This window comes from Pseudorca crassidens, chromosome 1 (assembly GCF_039906515.1).
Source record: "Pseudorca crassidens isolate mPseCra1 chromosome 1, mPseCra1.hap1, whole genome shotgun sequence".
NCBI lineage: Eukaryota > Metazoa > Chordata > Mammalia > Artiodactyla > Delphinidae > Pseudorca > Pseudorca crassidens.
The window spans coordinates 184,900,480-184,918,453 of NC_090296.1; the positions used below are offsets into that span (position 1 = coordinate 184,900,480).

The 17,974-nt window shown below is 38.3% G+C and overlaps 1 protein-coding gene across 15 annotated transcripts in view; it reads left to right on the top strand.

The window, feature by feature from the left end:
- The window catches only part of MLLT10 (MLLT10 histone lysine methyltransferase DOT1L cofactor), a 248,003-nt gene that overhangs the window by 35,133 nt on the left and 194,896 nt on the right, over window positions 1-17,974 (top strand). For 14 of the 15 annotated variants that reach the window (XR_010933941.1, XR_010933944.1, XR_010933956.1 and 11 more), the window contains one exon: window positions 14,680-14,734. The exons of the other annotated variant lie outside the window; for it this stretch is intronic. Coding sequence is in view for 9 of the 14 variants with exons in the window: in XM_067702929.1 (XP_067559030.1) it covers window positions 14,680-14,734 (55 nt within the window). In the remaining 5 variants the exon portion in view is untranslated. The remainder of the gene's footprint in view (window positions 1-14,679; window positions 14,735-17,974) is intronic. 15 annotated transcript variants of the gene reach the window in all.

Here is a 17,974-nt window from a genome sequence, read left to right on the forward strand (position 1 = left end):
AGTATATGGAAATAGAATTGACTTATGTTTATTGATTTGTGTCTTAACAACCTTAACTCATGTTGGTTCTATGAGTTTTTTTGGTAGACAATTTAATTCGATTTTTCTAATAGTGATCACGTTATAAAGCTTTTTACCTCTTTCCAATTTGTATTTTTATTTTCTTCCCTTATCACATGCACTTAGGTCTTGGTCCCATTCTTTGGGGGAAAGCATTCAGTTTTATGCCATTAATTATGTGAGCTGTAGACTTTTATTGATGATCATTATCAGGTTGTTTTAAAATACAGGTTTTATTATTGCTTAAGTATGGCAGGGAAGGCTAACAGATCAGGAGATGATTGCCATTGAAAAGATAATTTGTTATACTCACAGATTCCCCAGAGGAGGGCGGGTATACCACAGCCTAGGAAGACACATGGGGAAGCACCCTAATTAGGATGCAGCAGGTGTGAACGGGGTGGGGGTGGGGGGAAAGTAAAGGCAAGAGCCTTTATTTTGGTTTCTGTGGGAAGAAATAGTGAAGAACTTGTAATCAGGTTTAGGATTGTCTAGTTTGAATAATATCAAGGGCTTTGGGGTATGAGGCCTGCCCCTAGTTGTCTGGTACCTGGCCCTGGGGTGATTAGGGCAGGGGAATATAGTAGCCAGTGTAAAATAGATAGAGATGGTTGGGGGTATGAGCTTTGAGTTGGTTGGTTTGCATATGAAAGCAAGCTGGGGAGTTGTTTGCTATCTCCAGGAATTAGCTAGCCTTGGGAGGGACAGCCCTCCAGGGTCAGCAAGGCCTCCAAGTATCAAAAATACAGAATGAAAAGGTATGATTAACAGGTTGAGTAGGATCTCTTCTCTTCCTAGTTTTGTGACAGTTTATGACATGAGTGGATGTTGTTTTGTCAAATGCCTTTTCTGCATCTTTCGAGATGATTATGTGATGTTTTTGCAGAATTAATATTTTCATATGTTATATCAACCTTGTATTCCTGGGATAAACTCTGCTTGGTCATGGTGTATTATTCTTTTTTTGTATTGCAGTATTTACATTGCTAGTATTATTATTAAATATTTTTGCATCTGTGTACTTCAGAGATGTTAGTCTGTAATTTTTTTTGTAGTTTCTTTTTAGGTTTTGGTAGTATTGGTATATTCATTAGTATTTTTTGTGCTGAACTTAGAAAATGATTTCAGAAGTAGTCTGTTTTCTAGAAGTGTTTGTGTGAGATTGATTCTGTTTTCTCCTTGGTGTTTGATGGAATTTACCAGTGAAAAAATCTGAGCCTAGAGTTGTATTTTGGGGAAGGATTTTTTTTTTTTTTTTTTTTTGCGGTACACGGGCCTCTCACTGCCGCGGCCTCTCCCGTTGCCGAGCACAGGCTCCGGACGTGCAGGCCCAGCGGCCATGGCTCACAGGCCCAGTCGCTCTGTAGCATGTGGGATCCTCCCAGACCGGGGCATGAACCTGTGTCCCCTGCATCGGCAGGCGAACTCTCAACCACTGCGCCACCAGGGAAGCCCTTGAGGAAGGATTTTGATGATGGATTCAACTTAAGGGCTCTTCAAATTTTGTTTCATCTTGTCAATTTTGGTAAATTGTATTTTTCAAGGCATTCTTCCATTTCATCTAAGTTGTTGAATTGGTTAGTGTAAAGTTAATAATCTTGGTTTTTTAGTATCTGTGGGTTCTATAGTGATAATTCCTCCTTTATTCCTGATATTGGTAATTTTTGTGTATGTTTTAAATTAGTTTAGCTAGAAGTTTATCAACTTTATTTTTCCAAAGGACAGTCTTTGATTTAAAATTTTCTTTAGTGTTTCTATCTCATCTTTTTCTGCTCTTTACTATTTACTTTCTTCTTCTCACTTTGGGTTTAGTTTGCACCTTTGTAGATTTCTTTAGGTGAAATCTTAGGTTATTAATTAATTTTATAGCTTTTTCCCCTAGCATGGTCAGGGAACATACTTTGTAAGATTTCTTTCTTTCCTTATTTTTTTAATTTTATTTTTGGCTGCGTTGGTCTTGGCTGCTGCTCGTGGGCTTTGTTGAGGTGCACGGGCTTCTCATTGCAGTGGCTTCTCCTGTTGTGGAGCACAGGCTCTAGGCCCGTGGGTTTCAGTAGTTGCAGCATGCGAGCTCAGTATTTGTGGCTTGTCTCTAGAGCGCATGCTCAGTAGTTGTGGCGCACGGGCTCAGTTGCTGCATGGCATGTGGGATCTTCCCAGACTAGGGCTGGAACCCGTGGCCCCTGTGTTGCAGGCGGATTCTTAACCACTGCACCACCAGGGAAGTTGCCTTTGTATGATTTCATTCCTTTTAATTCATTGTGTCTTATTTTGTGGTGAATGTACCATAGTCACTTGAAAGGAATGGACATTTCATATAGATGGAGTCATACACTGTGTGGTGACTTTGTGTGAGCGGCTTTTTGCTTTTAGCAAAATGTTTTTAAGGTTCACTCATGTTTTAGCATGTATTAGAACTTTATTCCTTTTTTTTGTTGAATAACATTCCATTGTCCGGATCTGGCACATTTTATTTGTTCACTCAGTTGATCGGCATTTAGATTTTATCTATATTTTAGCTATTCTGCATTATGCTGTTTTGAACATTTCCATACATGTTTTTTGTGTAAATGTATGGTTTCATTTCTTTTGGGTGTGGAATTTTTGACCCATGTGGTAACTGTGTTTAACTTTTTGAGGAACTGCCGAAGCAGCCACACCATTTTAAACTCCCATCAGCGATATATGAGGGTTCTGATTTCTCCACAGTCTTGCTAACAGGATTTGTTTATCTTTTGATTTTAGCCATCCTCGTGGTATCTCATTGTGGTGTTGATTTGTATTTCCTTTTTTTCTTTTTTATAAATTTATTTATTTTAATTATTTCCTTTTGGCTGCATTGGGTCTTCGTTGCTGCGCATGGGCTTTCTCTAGTTGTGGCGAGTGGGGGCTACTCTTTGTTGCGGTGCACGGGCTTCTCATCACAGTGGCTTCTCTTGTTGTGGAGCACGGGCTCTAGGCACGCGGGCTTCAGTAGTTGTGGCGTGTGGGCTCAGTAATTGTGGTTCATAGGCTCTAGAGTGCAGGCTCAGCAGTTGTGGCGCACGGGCCTAGTTGCTCTGCAGCATGTGGGATCTTCCTGGACCAGGGCTCGAACCTGTGTCTCCTGCATTGGCAGGAGGATTCTTAACCACTGCACCACCAGGGAAGCCTGATTTGTATTTCTTTAATGAATGTTAGGCATCTTTTCACAGGCTTGTTTTGGTTATTTATGTGTTTTCTTTGGAGAAATGGCTATTCAGATCCTTGCCCCAGTTTTCAATTAGGATATTTATCTTTTTTTTTTTTTTTTTTAAGATTTTATTTATTTTTTTAGGCCATGCCTTGCAGCATGTGGGATCTTAGTTCCCCAACCAGGGATCAAACTCGAGCCCCCTGCAGTGGAAGCACGGGGTCTTAACCACTGAACCACCAGGGAAGTCCCTATATATCTTTTTATTATTGAGTTATAGAGCTCTTTATATTTTCTGGGTATAAGTCCCTTATCAGATATATATCTTGTAAGTATTTTATTCTATGGGGTTTTTTACTTGATGGTATCATTTGCAGAACAAAAGGTTTTAGGTTTGGAAAATTCCAATTTATCTATTATTTCTCTTGTTGCCTCTGTTTTTGGTGTTGTATCTAAGAAACCATTATCCAGCCCTGAGTCATGAAGAATTTACTCCAGTTTCATTCTAAGAGTTTTATAGTGTTAGCTCTTACATTTAAGTATATGATCCATTTTGAGTTACTTTTATATATCATATGCATAAGGGGTCCAACTTAATTTTTTGCATGTAGAGAATTTTTAATGTACCAGTTTTATAGAGCTATTTCTGTTTACATTAGTTTCTTAGTGTTTCTCTAGCAATTTCAGTATATTTCCTTACCTTTTTTACAGTCTATTTAGCGTACCCACTTATAGTTAATATTGTATCACTTCTTGTAAAGTGTAGAAATCTTGTAACTGTAGAGATTCTTTTACATCACATCACCTCTGTCCATTGTTACTTATGCTATTGTCTATTGTCATATATATTAGAGCTACATATATTATAAACCCCAGAAGACAGTATTACAATTTTTGTTTTCAGTAATCATATGTATTTTTAAGAATTTAAGAACTAAAAGTCTTTTATATTGGGTTGGCCAAAAAGTTTGTTCGGATTTTTCCATAAGCTCTTACGAAAAAACCCAAACGAACTTTTTGGCCAACGCAATATTTACCCAGATATTTACCATTTATGGTGTTCTTCTTTGCCTCCTGAAGATTTGTGTTTTTCATCTAGTACCATTTCCCTTTATTCCGAAGAATTTCTTGTAGCCTTTATTGTAGTCTGTATCACCTGGTGATGAATTCTGTTTGCTCTTTCTTACCTAAAAACGTCTGTTTCACCTTCATTTTGAAGGATATATTAGATACAGAATTCTGGATTGACAGTTCTTTTTCTTCAAGCACTTTAGAGATGTTTGTTTTACTGTTTTGACTTCCATAATTTATGATGAGAGATCAGCTATTAATTCAATCACTGTTTCCCTGTCTTTGGTGTGTCCTTTTCTTTTGGCTGCCTCTTGAAGACTTTTGTTTGCTTTTCATGAAGCGGTTTTGCTTGTTTGGGATTCACTGTGCTTCTGGAATCCATAAATTTGTCTTCAAATAGAGGAAATTTTCATCCATTGTTTTTTCAAAATTTTCTTTACTGCCATATTCTCATATTCATATTCTCTCCCTCACCTCCTCCTCCTCTTCCAGGCCTTCAATTGTACATGGTGGCTTCTTGATACTGTTCAATAGGTCCCTGAAGCTCTGTTCATTTTTTTCACCATTTTCTCTTTTTCAGATAGATCCTATCTATTGATGTAGCTTCAAGCTCACTGACTCTTTCCTTTGTCATCTTGATTCTGTTGTTAAGCCCATCCAATGAATTTTTCACTTCATGTATTATATTTTTAAGTTTAAGAATTTTTATTTAGTTCTTTTTTGTTTTTAAAGATTTATTTTCTTTATTTTTGGCTGCATCGGGTCTTATTTGCAGCACGCAGGATCTTTGTTGAGGCATGTGGGATCTTTTGTTGCAGCGCGTGGGCTTCTCTCTAGTTGTGGCCTGTGGGTTTTCTCTTCTCTATTTGTGTCACGCAGGCTCCAGGGCATGGGGGCTCTGTAGTTCTCATGAGTGGGTTCCAGAGCACATGGGCTCTGTAGTTTGCGGCACGCGGACTCTAGTTGAGGCGCGCGAGCTCAGTGATTGTGGTGCTCAGGCTAAGTTGCCCCGTGGCATGTGGGATCTTAGTTCCCCGACCAGGGATCGAACCCGCATCCGCTGTATTGGAAGGCGGATTCTTTAACACTGGACCATCAGGGAATTCCCTGTTTAGTTCTTTCCTTTTCTTTTCTTTTTAATATTTATTGACTGATTGATTGCTGCGTTGGGTCTTTGTTGCTGCGCATGGGCTTTCTCTAGTTGTGGCAAGCGGGGGCTGCTCTTCGTTGTGGTGCGCAGGCTTCTCATCACGGTGGCTTCTCTTGTTGCAGAGCACGGGCTCTAGGCGCATGGGCTTCAGTAGCTGTGGCACACAGGCTCGGTAGTTGTGGCTCATGGGCTCTAGAGCGCAGGCTCAGTAGTTGTGGCGCACTGGCCCAGTTGCTCCGCAGCATGTGGGATCTTCCCAGCCCAGGGCTCAAACCCATGTCCCCTGCATTGGCAGGTGGATTCTTAACCACTGTGCCACCAGGGTAGTCCACTCAGCAATTTTTGAAGTAGAAATTCATTTTATGATGGATTTAAAAATATTTGGTAGTTTTCAGTTTATTGCAGTTTTTATCTCTGTTAGCATTAGATGATTTCATCTTTGGCCATCAGGAGCCTCTTTAGGTTGGACCATAGGTCCTTTTCATATGACTGAAGCAGTCTTTTATAGCTTCCTTGCTATTTGATAGAATGAGGTATTCAGGGCATACTTGACCTAGACCTGGAATCATCCACTTCTTTCAGCAGTTCTGGTTCCTTTGGGAAATGCTGTTTGGAGACCCCAGCCTGGGTGCTCTGGGTGCTTATTTCTACTCTGGTAGTCACGAGTCTTTCTAAAACACAAGAAAAAATAGGTTAATTAATATGTATTTTTATCTTTTGCCTAAAAGAAGAAGTAATGATGGTAAATGTTTTATCCTACACATACTTTTTTTTTTTTTAAAGAAGATGTTGGGAGTAGGAGTTTATTAATTAATTAATTAATTTTTGCTGTATTGGGTCTTCGTTTCTGTCAGAGGGCTTTCTCTAGTTGTGGCAAGCGGGGGCCACTCTTCATCGTGGTGCGCGGGCCTCTCACTGTCGCGGCCTCTCTTGTTGCGGAGCACAAGCTCCAGACGCGCAGGCTCAGTAGTTGTGGCTCACGGGCCTAGTGCTCCACGACATGTGGGATCCTTCCAGACCAGGGCTCGAACCCGTGTCCCCTGCATTAGCAGGCAGATTCTCAATCACTGCACCACCAGGGAAGCCCCTCCCTACACATACTTTTTTAATGCCACAATTACATCTTTTATATAATATGAGGAAGATCAAACTTAAAGCTTGAATTTATTCTTATTTAGCCTATACTGTTTATAAAAAAATAATTATTATCTTGTTGCTTTCTGTAATACAATGGTGTTCGAAGTCTGAGTAAACCAGTATAGCTGAATGGCTTTTTGTTGTTGTTGTTGTTTGTTTTTTTGTTTTTTTTTTGCGGTACGCAGGCTCAGTGGCCATGGCTCACGGGCCCAGCCGCTCCACGGCCTGTGGGATCTTCCCGGACCAGGGCACGAACCCGTGTCCCCTGCATCGGCAGGCGGACTCTCAACCACTGCGCCACCAGGGAAGCCCTGAATGGCTTGTTAATAGCCACAACCTCCTAAAAGTCATTATTTTGGGTGAACTTGATTTAGTGAAGTATACTGAGTTTTATATTTTGGAAAATAATCTAAAGTAAAGTAGGAAAAGTATTTGGAAATTGATGCCTGTGTTATAAAGATGGAAAGTGGTTGCATGCTTTCTTAGCATACTACGTGATGTAAAAAAGAAGGAACCACCTTATATAACTTCCGCTTGTTTGGACCGTTTCAATTAAAACGTTTTCCCCCCCCTTGTTAAAATGTGAGATCTTGGAATCCAAAAAATAAAACAAATGAATGTATATAACAAAACAGAGGGACTTTCCTGGTAGTCCAGTGGCTAAGACTCCGCACTCCCAGTGCACGGGGCCTGGTTTGATCCCTAGTCAGGGAATTAGAAGTCACATGCCACAACTAAAGATCCCGCATGCCTCAGTGAAGATCCTGCTATCCGATGCAGCCAAATAAATAGTAAAATAATATAGAAACAAACAAAACAGAAACAGACTCACAGATACCAAGAACAAACAAGTGTTTACCAGTGGGGAAGGAAGGAGCAGGGGAGGGGCAAGGCAGGGGATTAAGAGATATAAACTACTATGTATAAAATAGAAAAAAAAAAAGTAAGATCTTCAATGTGTGTGTTTTTTTTTTTTTTTTGGTCTCCTTATAATCTGTGTACTCTCTTACAGGATTTACTTGTGCATTTAAACAGTACCTCTCACTTATTAAATAAGAATGCATCTGTGGAACTTTAATAGTAACATGTACAGCTGCAGCCTGCCCTGTGAAACTTTTCAGGTTGGATTAGTTTACTGTAGGGTCTGGAATCTCTATTGTCCAGAACCTGATACTTTTTTCCTGAGCTTAGGGTATAGCCTCTAATTATAACTTAACCTTCTTTGTCTGTAGTTATTTCTTTCTCTCAAGTCTTCTATATATCTATTTTTACCTTTAGTAGAAGACTAAAGGTAAAGACATAGTAATAGTATTTTACTTATTAGCATGTAGTTCTCTTTTAGAATTTTCTTCTCTGCATTTTATAACTCATTTAAAATATTTGTGAATATAGCATTAGTTCCCTCATTGTTATACAGTTGGACTTATAATAAAAACTTTATAGTCATAAACAGTGATATAAAATATTTCTGTACACATGTCTTTTCATATCTTGAAATTAAAGTGTGTAAGTGATATGAAGATGACACAGTACTTAATAATTGCCATTTCTATCATATTTCCTTTGGCTCTGTAGAAGTGAAGTAATTGAATCAGTATTTTTCTTTTTTTATAATGAATGATACTATTGTCTTTATTGTAAATTTCATATAGTACATTGATTCTCACAGAATGCTTTCATTGATTTAAAAAATATTTTTAAAAATTTATTTATTTGGCTGCATTGGGACTTAGTTGTGGCACGCGAGATCTTTGTTGCGGTGCGCGGGCTTCTCTCTAGTTGTGGCGTGCAGGCTTCTTTCTAGTTGTGGTGTGTAAGCTCCAGAGTGCGTGGGCTCAGTAGTTGTGGCGCATGGGCTTAGTTGCCCCGTGGCATGTGGGATCTTAGTTCCTTGACCAGGGATCGAACCCGTGTCCTCTGCATTGGACGGCGGATTCTTAACCACTGGACCATCAGGGAACTCCTATTTGTAGACTTTAATGATGGCCATTCTGACCAGTGTGAGGTGATACCTCATTGTAGTTTTGATTTGCATTTCTCTAATAATTAGCGATATTGAACATCTTTTCATGTGCCTGTTGGCCATCTGCATTTCCTCTTTGGAAAAATGTTCAGTTCTTCTGCCCCCCTTTTTTTAAAAAAAATTAATTCATTTATTTTTGGCTGCATTGGGTCTTTGTTGCTGTGCGTGAGCTTTTTCCAGTTGTGGCGAGCGGGAGCGACTCTTCATTGCGGTGTGCGGGCTTCTCAGTGTGGTGGCTTCTCTTGTTGCGGAACACAGGCTGTAGGCGTGTGGGCTTCAGTAGTTGTGGCATGCGGGCTTGATAGTTGTGGTTCGTGGGCTCTAGAGCGCAGGCCCAGTAGTTGTGGCGCACGGGCTTAGTTGCTCCGCGGCATGTGGGGTCTTCCGGGACCAGGGCTCGAACCCGTGTCCGCTGCATTGGCAGGCAGATTCCTATCCACTGTGCCACCAGGGAAGTCCCCTTCTGCCCATTTTTCAATTGGGCGGTTTTTTGATGTTGAGTTGCATGAGCTGTTTATATATGTTGGGTATTAACCCCTTATCAGTCACATCTTTGCAAAAATTTCTCCCATTCATTCAGCCTCCCATTCAGCAGGTTGTCTTTTGTTTTGTCTATGGTTTCCTTTGATGTGCAAAAGCTTTTAAGTTAATTAGGTCTTATTTGTTTATTTTTGCTTGTGTTTCCTTTGATTTAGGACACAGATTAAAAAAAAACTGGTGTGATTTATGTCAAAGAATGTTCTGCCTGTTTTACTCTAGGAATTTTATAGTATCTTGCCTTAAATTTAGGTCTTTAATCCATTTTGAGTTTATTTTTGTATATGGTGTTAGAGAATGTTCTAATTTTATTCTTTTATATGTAGCTGTCCCGCGTTACCACCACCTTTTGTTGAAGAGACTGTCTTTTCTCCATTGTGTATTCTTGCCTCCTTTGTCATAGATTGACTATAGGTATGTGGGTTTATTTCTGGGCTCTCTATTCTGTTCCATTGACCTATGTGTCTTTTTTTTTTTTTTTGCCAGTACCATACTGTTTTGTAGCTTTGTAGTACAGTCTGAAGTCAGGGAGTGGGATTCCTCCAGCTCTGTTCTTCTTTCTCAAGATTGTTTTGTCTATTCGGGGTCTTTTATGTTTCCATAGAAATTAAAAAATCATCTGTTCTAGTTCTGTGAAAAATGCCATTACTCATTTGGTAGGGATTTCATTGAGCCTGGAGATTGCCTTGGGTAGTATGGTCATTTTAACAATATTAATTCTTCAATCCAAGAACATCTTTCCATCTGATTGGGTCATCTTCAGTTTCTTTCATCAGTGTCTTATAGTTTTCTGAGTACAGGTCTTTTACCTCCTAGGTATTTTATTCTTTTTGATGCAGTGGTAAATGGGATTGTTTCCTTAATTTCTCTTTTTGATAGTTTGTTGTTAGTGTATAGAAATGTAACAGATTTCTGTATATTAGTTTATTTTTGGCTGCATTGGGTCTTTATTGCTGTGCGTGGGCTTTCTCTAGTTACGGCTAGTGGGGGCTACTCTTTGTTGTGGTGAGCAGGCTTCTCATTGCGGTGGCTTCTCTTGTTGCAGAGCACAGGCTCTAGGTGCGCAGACTTCAGTAGTCGTGGCATGCGAGCTCAGTAGTTGTGTCACGGGCTCTAGGGCGCAGGCTCAGTAGTTGTGGCATACAGGCTCAGTAGTTGTGGCACATGGGCTTAGTTGCTCCGTGGCATGTGGGATCTTCCCGGACCGGGACTCGAACCCTTGTCGCCTGCATCGGCAAGTGGATTCTTAACCACTATGCCACCAGGGAAGTCCTGTATATTAGTTTTGTTCCCTGCAACTTTACTGAATTTCATTGATGGGCTCTAGTAGTTTTTTTTTTTTTTTTTTTTTCCTAGTAGTTTTCTGGTAACGTCTTCAGGATTTTCTATGTGGAGTATCATGCCATCTTCAAACAGTGGCATTTTTACTTTTTCTTTTCTAATTTGCATTCCTTTTCTTTCTTTTTTTTTGTTTTTTTCTTTGATTGCTGTGGTTAGAACTTAGAAAACAATGTTGAATAATGAAATTGGGCATCCTTATTTTATTCCTGATCTTAGAGGAAATGTTTTCAGCTTTTAATCATTGAGTATGATGTTAGCTGTGGGTTTTTCATATATGGCCTTTATTATGTTGAGGTAAGTTTCCTCTCTGCTCATTTTCTGGGGAGCATAAATGGACGTTGAACTTTATCAAAAGCTTTTTCTCCATATATTGAGATGATTGTATGATTTTTATTCTTCAATTTGTTAATGTGTTATATGACACATTGATTAATTTGCAGACATTGAAAAACCCTTGCATCCCTTGGATAAATCCCACTTGATCATGGTGTATAATTCTTTTAATGTATTGTTGGATATGGTTTGCTACTATTTTGTTGAGGATTTTTGTATCTATGTTCATCAGTGATAATGGCCTGCAATTTTTTTTTTTTTGGTGATGTCTTTGTGTGGTTTTGGTATCAGGGTGATGGTGGCCTCATAGAATGACTTTGGAAGTGTTCCTTCCTCTGCTGTTTTTTGGAATAGTTTAAGAAGGATAGGTGTTAACTCTTCTTTAAATATTCGAATGTTTGGTAGAATTCATCTGTGAAGCCATCTGGTCCTAGACTTTTGTTTGTTGGGAGCTTTTATTTTTTATGTATTTTAACTTTTTTGTTTTGGCTGCACTGCATAGCTTGCGGGATCTTAGTTCCCTGACGAGAGATTGAACCCGGGCCCTCAGCAGTGAAAGTGCAGAGTCCTAACCACTGGACTGCCAGGGAATTTCCTGTTGGGAGTTTTTAAGTTACTGATTCAATTTCAGTACTTGATCTGTTCATATTTTCTACTTCTTCCTGCTTCAGTCTTGGGAGACTGTACCTTTCTAAGAATTTGTCCATCTCTTCTAGATTTTCCATTTTAGTTGTGTATAGTTGCTAGTAGTAGTAGTAGTTTATGATGCTTTGTATTTCTGTCCTGTCAGTTGTAACTTCTTTTTCATTTCTCATTTTATTGATTTGAGCCCTCTCCCTTTTTTCTTTTTAATTTTTTTTGGCCACACGCCACAGCATGTGGAAATTCCCTGAACAGGGATTGAACCTCTGCCCCCTGCAGTGGAGGTCTTAACCACTGGACCACCAGGGAAGTCCTCCCTTTTTTTCTTGATGAGTTTGGCTAAAGGTTTATCACTTGTTTATCTTTTCAAAGAACCAGCTTAGTTTTATTGATCTTTTCTGTTGTTTTTTCCATTTCTGTTTCATTTATTTTTGCTCTGATCCTTATGATTTCTTTCTTTCTACTAATGTTGGGTTTTGTTTGTTCTTCTTTCTCTAGTTGCTTTAGATGTAAAGTTAGGTTGTTTATTTGAGATTTTTTTGTTTCCTGAGGTACAAGCTTGTATTGCTGTAAACTTCCCTTTTTTTGCAACTGCTTTTGCTGCATCCCATACGTTTTGTATCATCCTGTGTTTTTTTTTTCTTTTTTGACCACATCACGTGGCTTGCGGGATCTCAGTTCCTTGTCCATGGATTGAACCTGGGCCATGACAATGAAAGCCCGGAATCCTAACCACTAGGCCACCAGGGAACTCGCTGGATCATCATGTTTTTGTTTTCATTTGTCTCTTGGTATTCTTTGATTTTCTCTTTTGATTTCGCTAGTGATCCATTGGTTGTTTAGTGGCGTATTGTTTAGCCTCCACGTGTTTGTGTTTTTCATAGTTTTTTTCTTGTAGCTGATTTCCAATTTCTTGTAGCTGATTTTTCTTGTAGCTGATTTCCAATCATAGTGTTGTAGAAGATGCTTGATATGATTTCAGTTTTCTTAAAATTTACTGAGGCTTGTTTTGTGGCCTAGTATGTACACGATCTATCCTGGAGAATGTTGCATGTGCGCTTGAAAAGAATGTGTATTCTGCTTCTTTCGGATGGAGTGCTCATATATATAGATATACATATCTATATATATCAATTAAGTGCATCTGCTTTAATGTGTCATTTTAGGCAGCGTTTACTTAGTGCTTTTCTGTCTGGATGATCTGGCCATTGATGTAAGTGGGGAATTACAGTCCCTTACCATTATTGTATTCCTGTCAATTTCTCATTTTATGTTCATTAGTATTTGCCTTGTATATTTAGGTGTTTGTATGTTGGGTACGTATACTTTTACAATTGTTATATCCTCTTTTTGGACTGATCCCATGGTCATTATGTAGTGTTCTTTGTCTCTCATAACAGTCTTTATTTTAAAGTCTGTTTTGTTTGATACCGGTATTGCTGCTCCAGCTTTCTTTTCATTTTTCCATTTGCATGGAATACCTTTTCTATCCCCTCACTTTGAGTATTTGTGTGTCTCTAGATCTGAAGTGAGTCTGTTGTAGGCAGCATATATGTGGGTCTTGTTTCTGTATCCATTCAGCCAGCCCATGTCTTTTGGTTGGAGCATTTAGTCCATTTACATTTAAGGTAATTATCTATATGTATGTTCTTATTGCCATTTTGTTGTTTTGGATTTGTTTTTGTAGGTCTTTTTTTCCCATTCTTCTTCTTCTGTTGTTTTCTTCTCATGATTTGATGACTATCTTTTGGGTTATGGTTGGATTTCTTTTCCTTTTTCATGTGTATATCTATCATAGATTTCTGGCTTGCAGTTACCATGAGGATTTGGTATAGCAGTCTATTTATATATACGGGATTGTTTTAAGTTGCTGATCTCTTAATTTCAAATGCACTCAAAAAACCCTGCATCTGTATTCTCCTCCCTTCATGATTACTGTTTTTTTTTTTTTAAAAATTAATTAATTGTTGGCTGCATTGGGTCTTCATTGCTGCACGCAGGCTTTCTCTCTAGTTGTGGCGAGTGGGGGCTACTCTTCGTTGCAGTGTGCGGGCTTCTCATTGCGGTGGCTCCTCTTGTTGCAGAGCATGGGCTCTAGGCACGTGGGCTTCAGTAGTTGTGGCTTGCAGGCTCTAGAGTGCAGGGTCAGTAGTTGTGGCACACAGGCTTAGTTGCTCTGCGGCATGTGGGATCTTCCCGGACCAGGGCTTGAACCCGTATCCCCTGCATTGGCGGATGGATGCTTATCCACTGCACCACCAGGGAAGCCCATGATTACTGTTTCTGATATCATAGTTTACATCTAATTGTTTTGTGTATCCCTTAACTGCTTATTGTGGATATAGATGATTTTTAGTACTTTTGTCTTTTAACCCCCCTACCAGCTTATTGCGTGCTTATTCACTATTTTATTTTAATTTCTTGCTCATATTTTACTGTGTAACTCATTTATATTACTATATTATATGCTTCAAACCTCTTTGGAGAGTAAGATAGGGTACAAATAATAAGTATCATATATGATTTCTAGGAATGTAGTCTTCACAGTAAGGCAGTGCCACTGAAACTCTTTATTATTTTTACAATTATTTCAGTCCTCTTGTCAGTAGTGAAAAGAAATGGCAATACTGGCTTGGTGTTTATTTCTGGTTTTAAATTGTGGGAGTGGTAGAGAGGGATCCATAATAATTCTGAGTATCATTGGGCTGTGAATAAAAAGAGTAACTAGAATAATTAGAGCAGTTCTTTTCTTCCAAAGGCAGGTAAGCGCATGTGAGATCATGCCTTCCTACTTGAATCAAAATTCTGAATTTGAGTTTGGCTCTTTATTTCAGGAGAAACCAGATCCAACTGAGTATGTAATAATCCTGGTTGATTCTACTCAGAAAGCAAAGGAGTAGAGGCACAGGTTAAAAACTGTGCCCCAATCCTATGTTGAGAGAATCTTTTTATTTTTATTAATATAACATTAGAAAAAAAATTGTGGCAGGAATTTAAATGTTAAGTGAAATTACTTTTTAAAAGTTGTTGTCTGGTACTCTGAGGAAGACCAAATGTCAAGGAGAATTACTTTGTGAGGATCTTTCTGATACACTCTTGGTGGCAACTAGTACAAATGCCACTACCATATTTTTAATAGTTTTCAAGTTACAGGGAAGATGTTATACTTTGGTAATCTGAAAAATCTCTTTGTTTCCCCCCCCCTTTTAATAGAGATGTGAACTGTGTCCTCATAAGGATGGAGCTTTAAAAAGAACAGATAATGGCGGTAAGTGCAGAGAATTCTGAGAAAAATTTTCTTGAACACTGGAGTGCAGATGTATTTTAAAATATCTGGTAATTCATATTATATCAAACTGTTTGCTGCTCAAATATTTTTAACAGTACTGGATGTAATTTTTAATTTTTAAAAATTGAAACAGCTTTTCTACTTTCTGGACAAACTTAAGTTTTGTTTTGTTTTGGTGCAGAATGATCCAGATACTTCTAATTAAAATCTTGATTTTTTTTTTTTAAATGGATACAGTTTCTTATATTACTGTTGGGAAAATAAGCCACTCTTTTTTTTTCTTCGTTAGAGATAAAAATCTGTTTTATATTCTTTTCCTCCTGTTTTGCGTATTGCTAGACAAATGATGTTTCTAATGCATGTTAATTTTAACACCCTGTGGATCCTTGTTGCTTGAATATAAACAAATTCTGACTTTTCTTAAATTTTGGTGTGCTTTCATAAGACCCCTTTTGTATTTCTAATTTTTATTTCCATTTTTATTTTATTATTATTTTTTAAATAAATAAATTTATTTATTTATTTATTTATTTATGGCTGTGTTGGGTGTTTGTTTCTGTGCGAGGGCTTTCTCTAGTGGCAAGCGGGGGCCACTCTTCATCGCGGTGCGCGGGCCTCTCACTGTTGCGGCCTCTCTTGTTGCGGAGCACAGGCTCCAGACGTGCAGGCTCAGTAGTTGTGGCTCACGGGCCCAGTTGCTCCGCGGCATGTGGGATCTTCCCAGACCAGGGCTCGAACCCGTGTCCCCTGCATTGGCAGGCAGATTCTCAACCACTGCGCCACCAGGGAAGCCCCATTTCCGTTTTTAGTTACCTTTCTTAGAGAAATCCATGTTTCTTTATAGCTCAGTACCATTCTTAAATGTGTAGACTTCAATTTATTAAACTGTGGCATTTTATGAAAATTAAGTAACTGATGGAGAAACTCAAAATAGTAGAGATAAAACTAGTACTATTAGTATGTACTTCCATTTTGGGAAGCCAGCTCTAAAGTATTTTTGGCATAGAATAGTTTCGTGGCATGAGTAAATGGGGAAAATACAATGTTTTTGACTAGCACTATATACATATATATAAATATTTAAATCTGATGTTTAGACTATAAGTCACATTATCCAAAATTTTAAATATTAAAAATCCTCGCTCCTACCCCTGTACACCATTATCTGCACAGTTTCTCAGTACAGTTTCTGCCACCAGCATAGTTGCTGTTACTACTTTTTTGGATACACAAATAAATATGAGGAAACAAAAATTTTCTGCAATTTTATACAAATGGATGAATATTATATATACTCTCTTGCATCTTAAGTTTTCCTGAACAGTTTATCTATTATTAGTATAGAGCTTTCTTTATTATCATATGTTATATAATCAGCTGCCTGTTTCTAATCTTTTGCTTTTATGACTAATGCTTGTATATATATATGTCATTTTGCTTCTGTGCAAAGACATCTGTAGGTTTTTATTAATTCCCAACAGTTGAACTGTTGGGTCAGAGAGATTTTACAATTAATTTTGGTAGATATTCCCAAATTATTCTCTTTAGTGGTGGTACCAATTTGTGTTCCCAGCAGCACACATCTTTTGTAATCCAGTAGATGAAAGTTGGTGTCTCAAACCATGCATTTTGCATTTCTCTTATTATGAGTGAATCTGAGCATCTTTTCATGTTTTTAAGAGCAATTCAACTGGTATTGTCCCATATGTGATCTGTTCTTTTTCTGTTTGGTTGTTGATTTTTTCCTTTTTGATTTGTTGGAGCTTTCATAGGAGTACTTCATATATTAGGCTTTTGTGATGAGTTGGACTAGTTTTGGCCCTGTTGTTGATCTTGCTCATGTGGCTTTTTCTCATGCAGAAAATTTTGATTTTTATTTAGTTGAATTTCTTAATCTTGTCTTTCTTGGTTTCTGTGTTTTGAACCATTAGTTAAGGCTTTCCCTACTTCAAAGTTATAAAGGAATTCTTTCATGTTTTTCCTTAAGCTTTTTTTTTTTCTTGGCCACAACGCATGGCATATAGGATTGTTCGCCGACCAGTGAGTGAACCTGTGCCCCCTGCAGTGGAAATGCAGAGTCGTAACCACTGGATCACCAGGGAACTCCCTCTTCTTTTATATATATATATATATATATATATATATACACACACACACATATATATATATATATATTTTTTTTTTAGTAAATTTATTTTATTTATTTTTGGCTACTTTGGGTCTTTGTTGTGTGTGGGCTTTCTCTAGTTGTGGCGAGCAGGGGCTACTCTTCATTGCGGTGCGTGTGCTTCTCGTGGTGGCTTCTCTTGTTGTGGAGCAGGGACTCTAGGAGCGCGGGCTTCAGTAGTTGTGGCACAGAGGCTCAGTAGTTGTGGCTCGCAGGCTCTAGAGTGCAGCCTCAGTAGTTGTGGCGCACGGGCTTAGTTGCTCTGCGGCATGTGGGATCTTCTTGGACCAGGGCTCGAATCTGTGTCCCCCTGCATTGGCAGGCGGATTCTTAACCACTGCACCACCAGGGAAGCCCCTCCCTCCTTTAGTATTTTTATAGTTTCTTTCTTTCTTTTCTTTTTTTTTTAACAGTTAATCTTTGATACATTTGGAATGTATGCAGCAAATACAATGTGAGGTATGGTTCCAACTTAATTTTTTCCTAGATGCTAAAATGCTACCATTTGTCCCATCACCATTTATTGAACAGTTCATTTTTTTCATATTGATTTGCAATGCCATCTTTGTTATAGTCTAAATTTGATGTGTATTTAAAAAATTCTGACTAAATTGTGTTCCAAAATTATTTTGGAGCCTGGAATGCATTTTATTTTAGAAATGCCAATTGTATTTCCAGACTGGTTAGCGAAACCTCACAATGTACCTGATGTATATAGTATCAGTGATGCTGTTCTTTAATATCTAATACCCATTTTTCATACCAGAAAATATGTTCCAAATTTTAGTTTTGTTTTTCTGGTGATCAGGATTAGGAATTTTTCAATTTAACTGTTACTTTTCTTCAGTGTTAATCACTCCATAGTTCTCAGTTGTTGACGGTAAGTGTTTTAACATAGATCGGTGTGTGAAAAGTGGGTTATTATAGGCAAAGGGAGAAGTAAATGACAAAAGACACAGGTATATCAGGGATTTGCATTGTAGAGTTTGAATAGTAGGCCTTCTGAGAGGTGGAGCTGATGGTATAGGCAAGATTTTCTTTCTTTTCCCTTT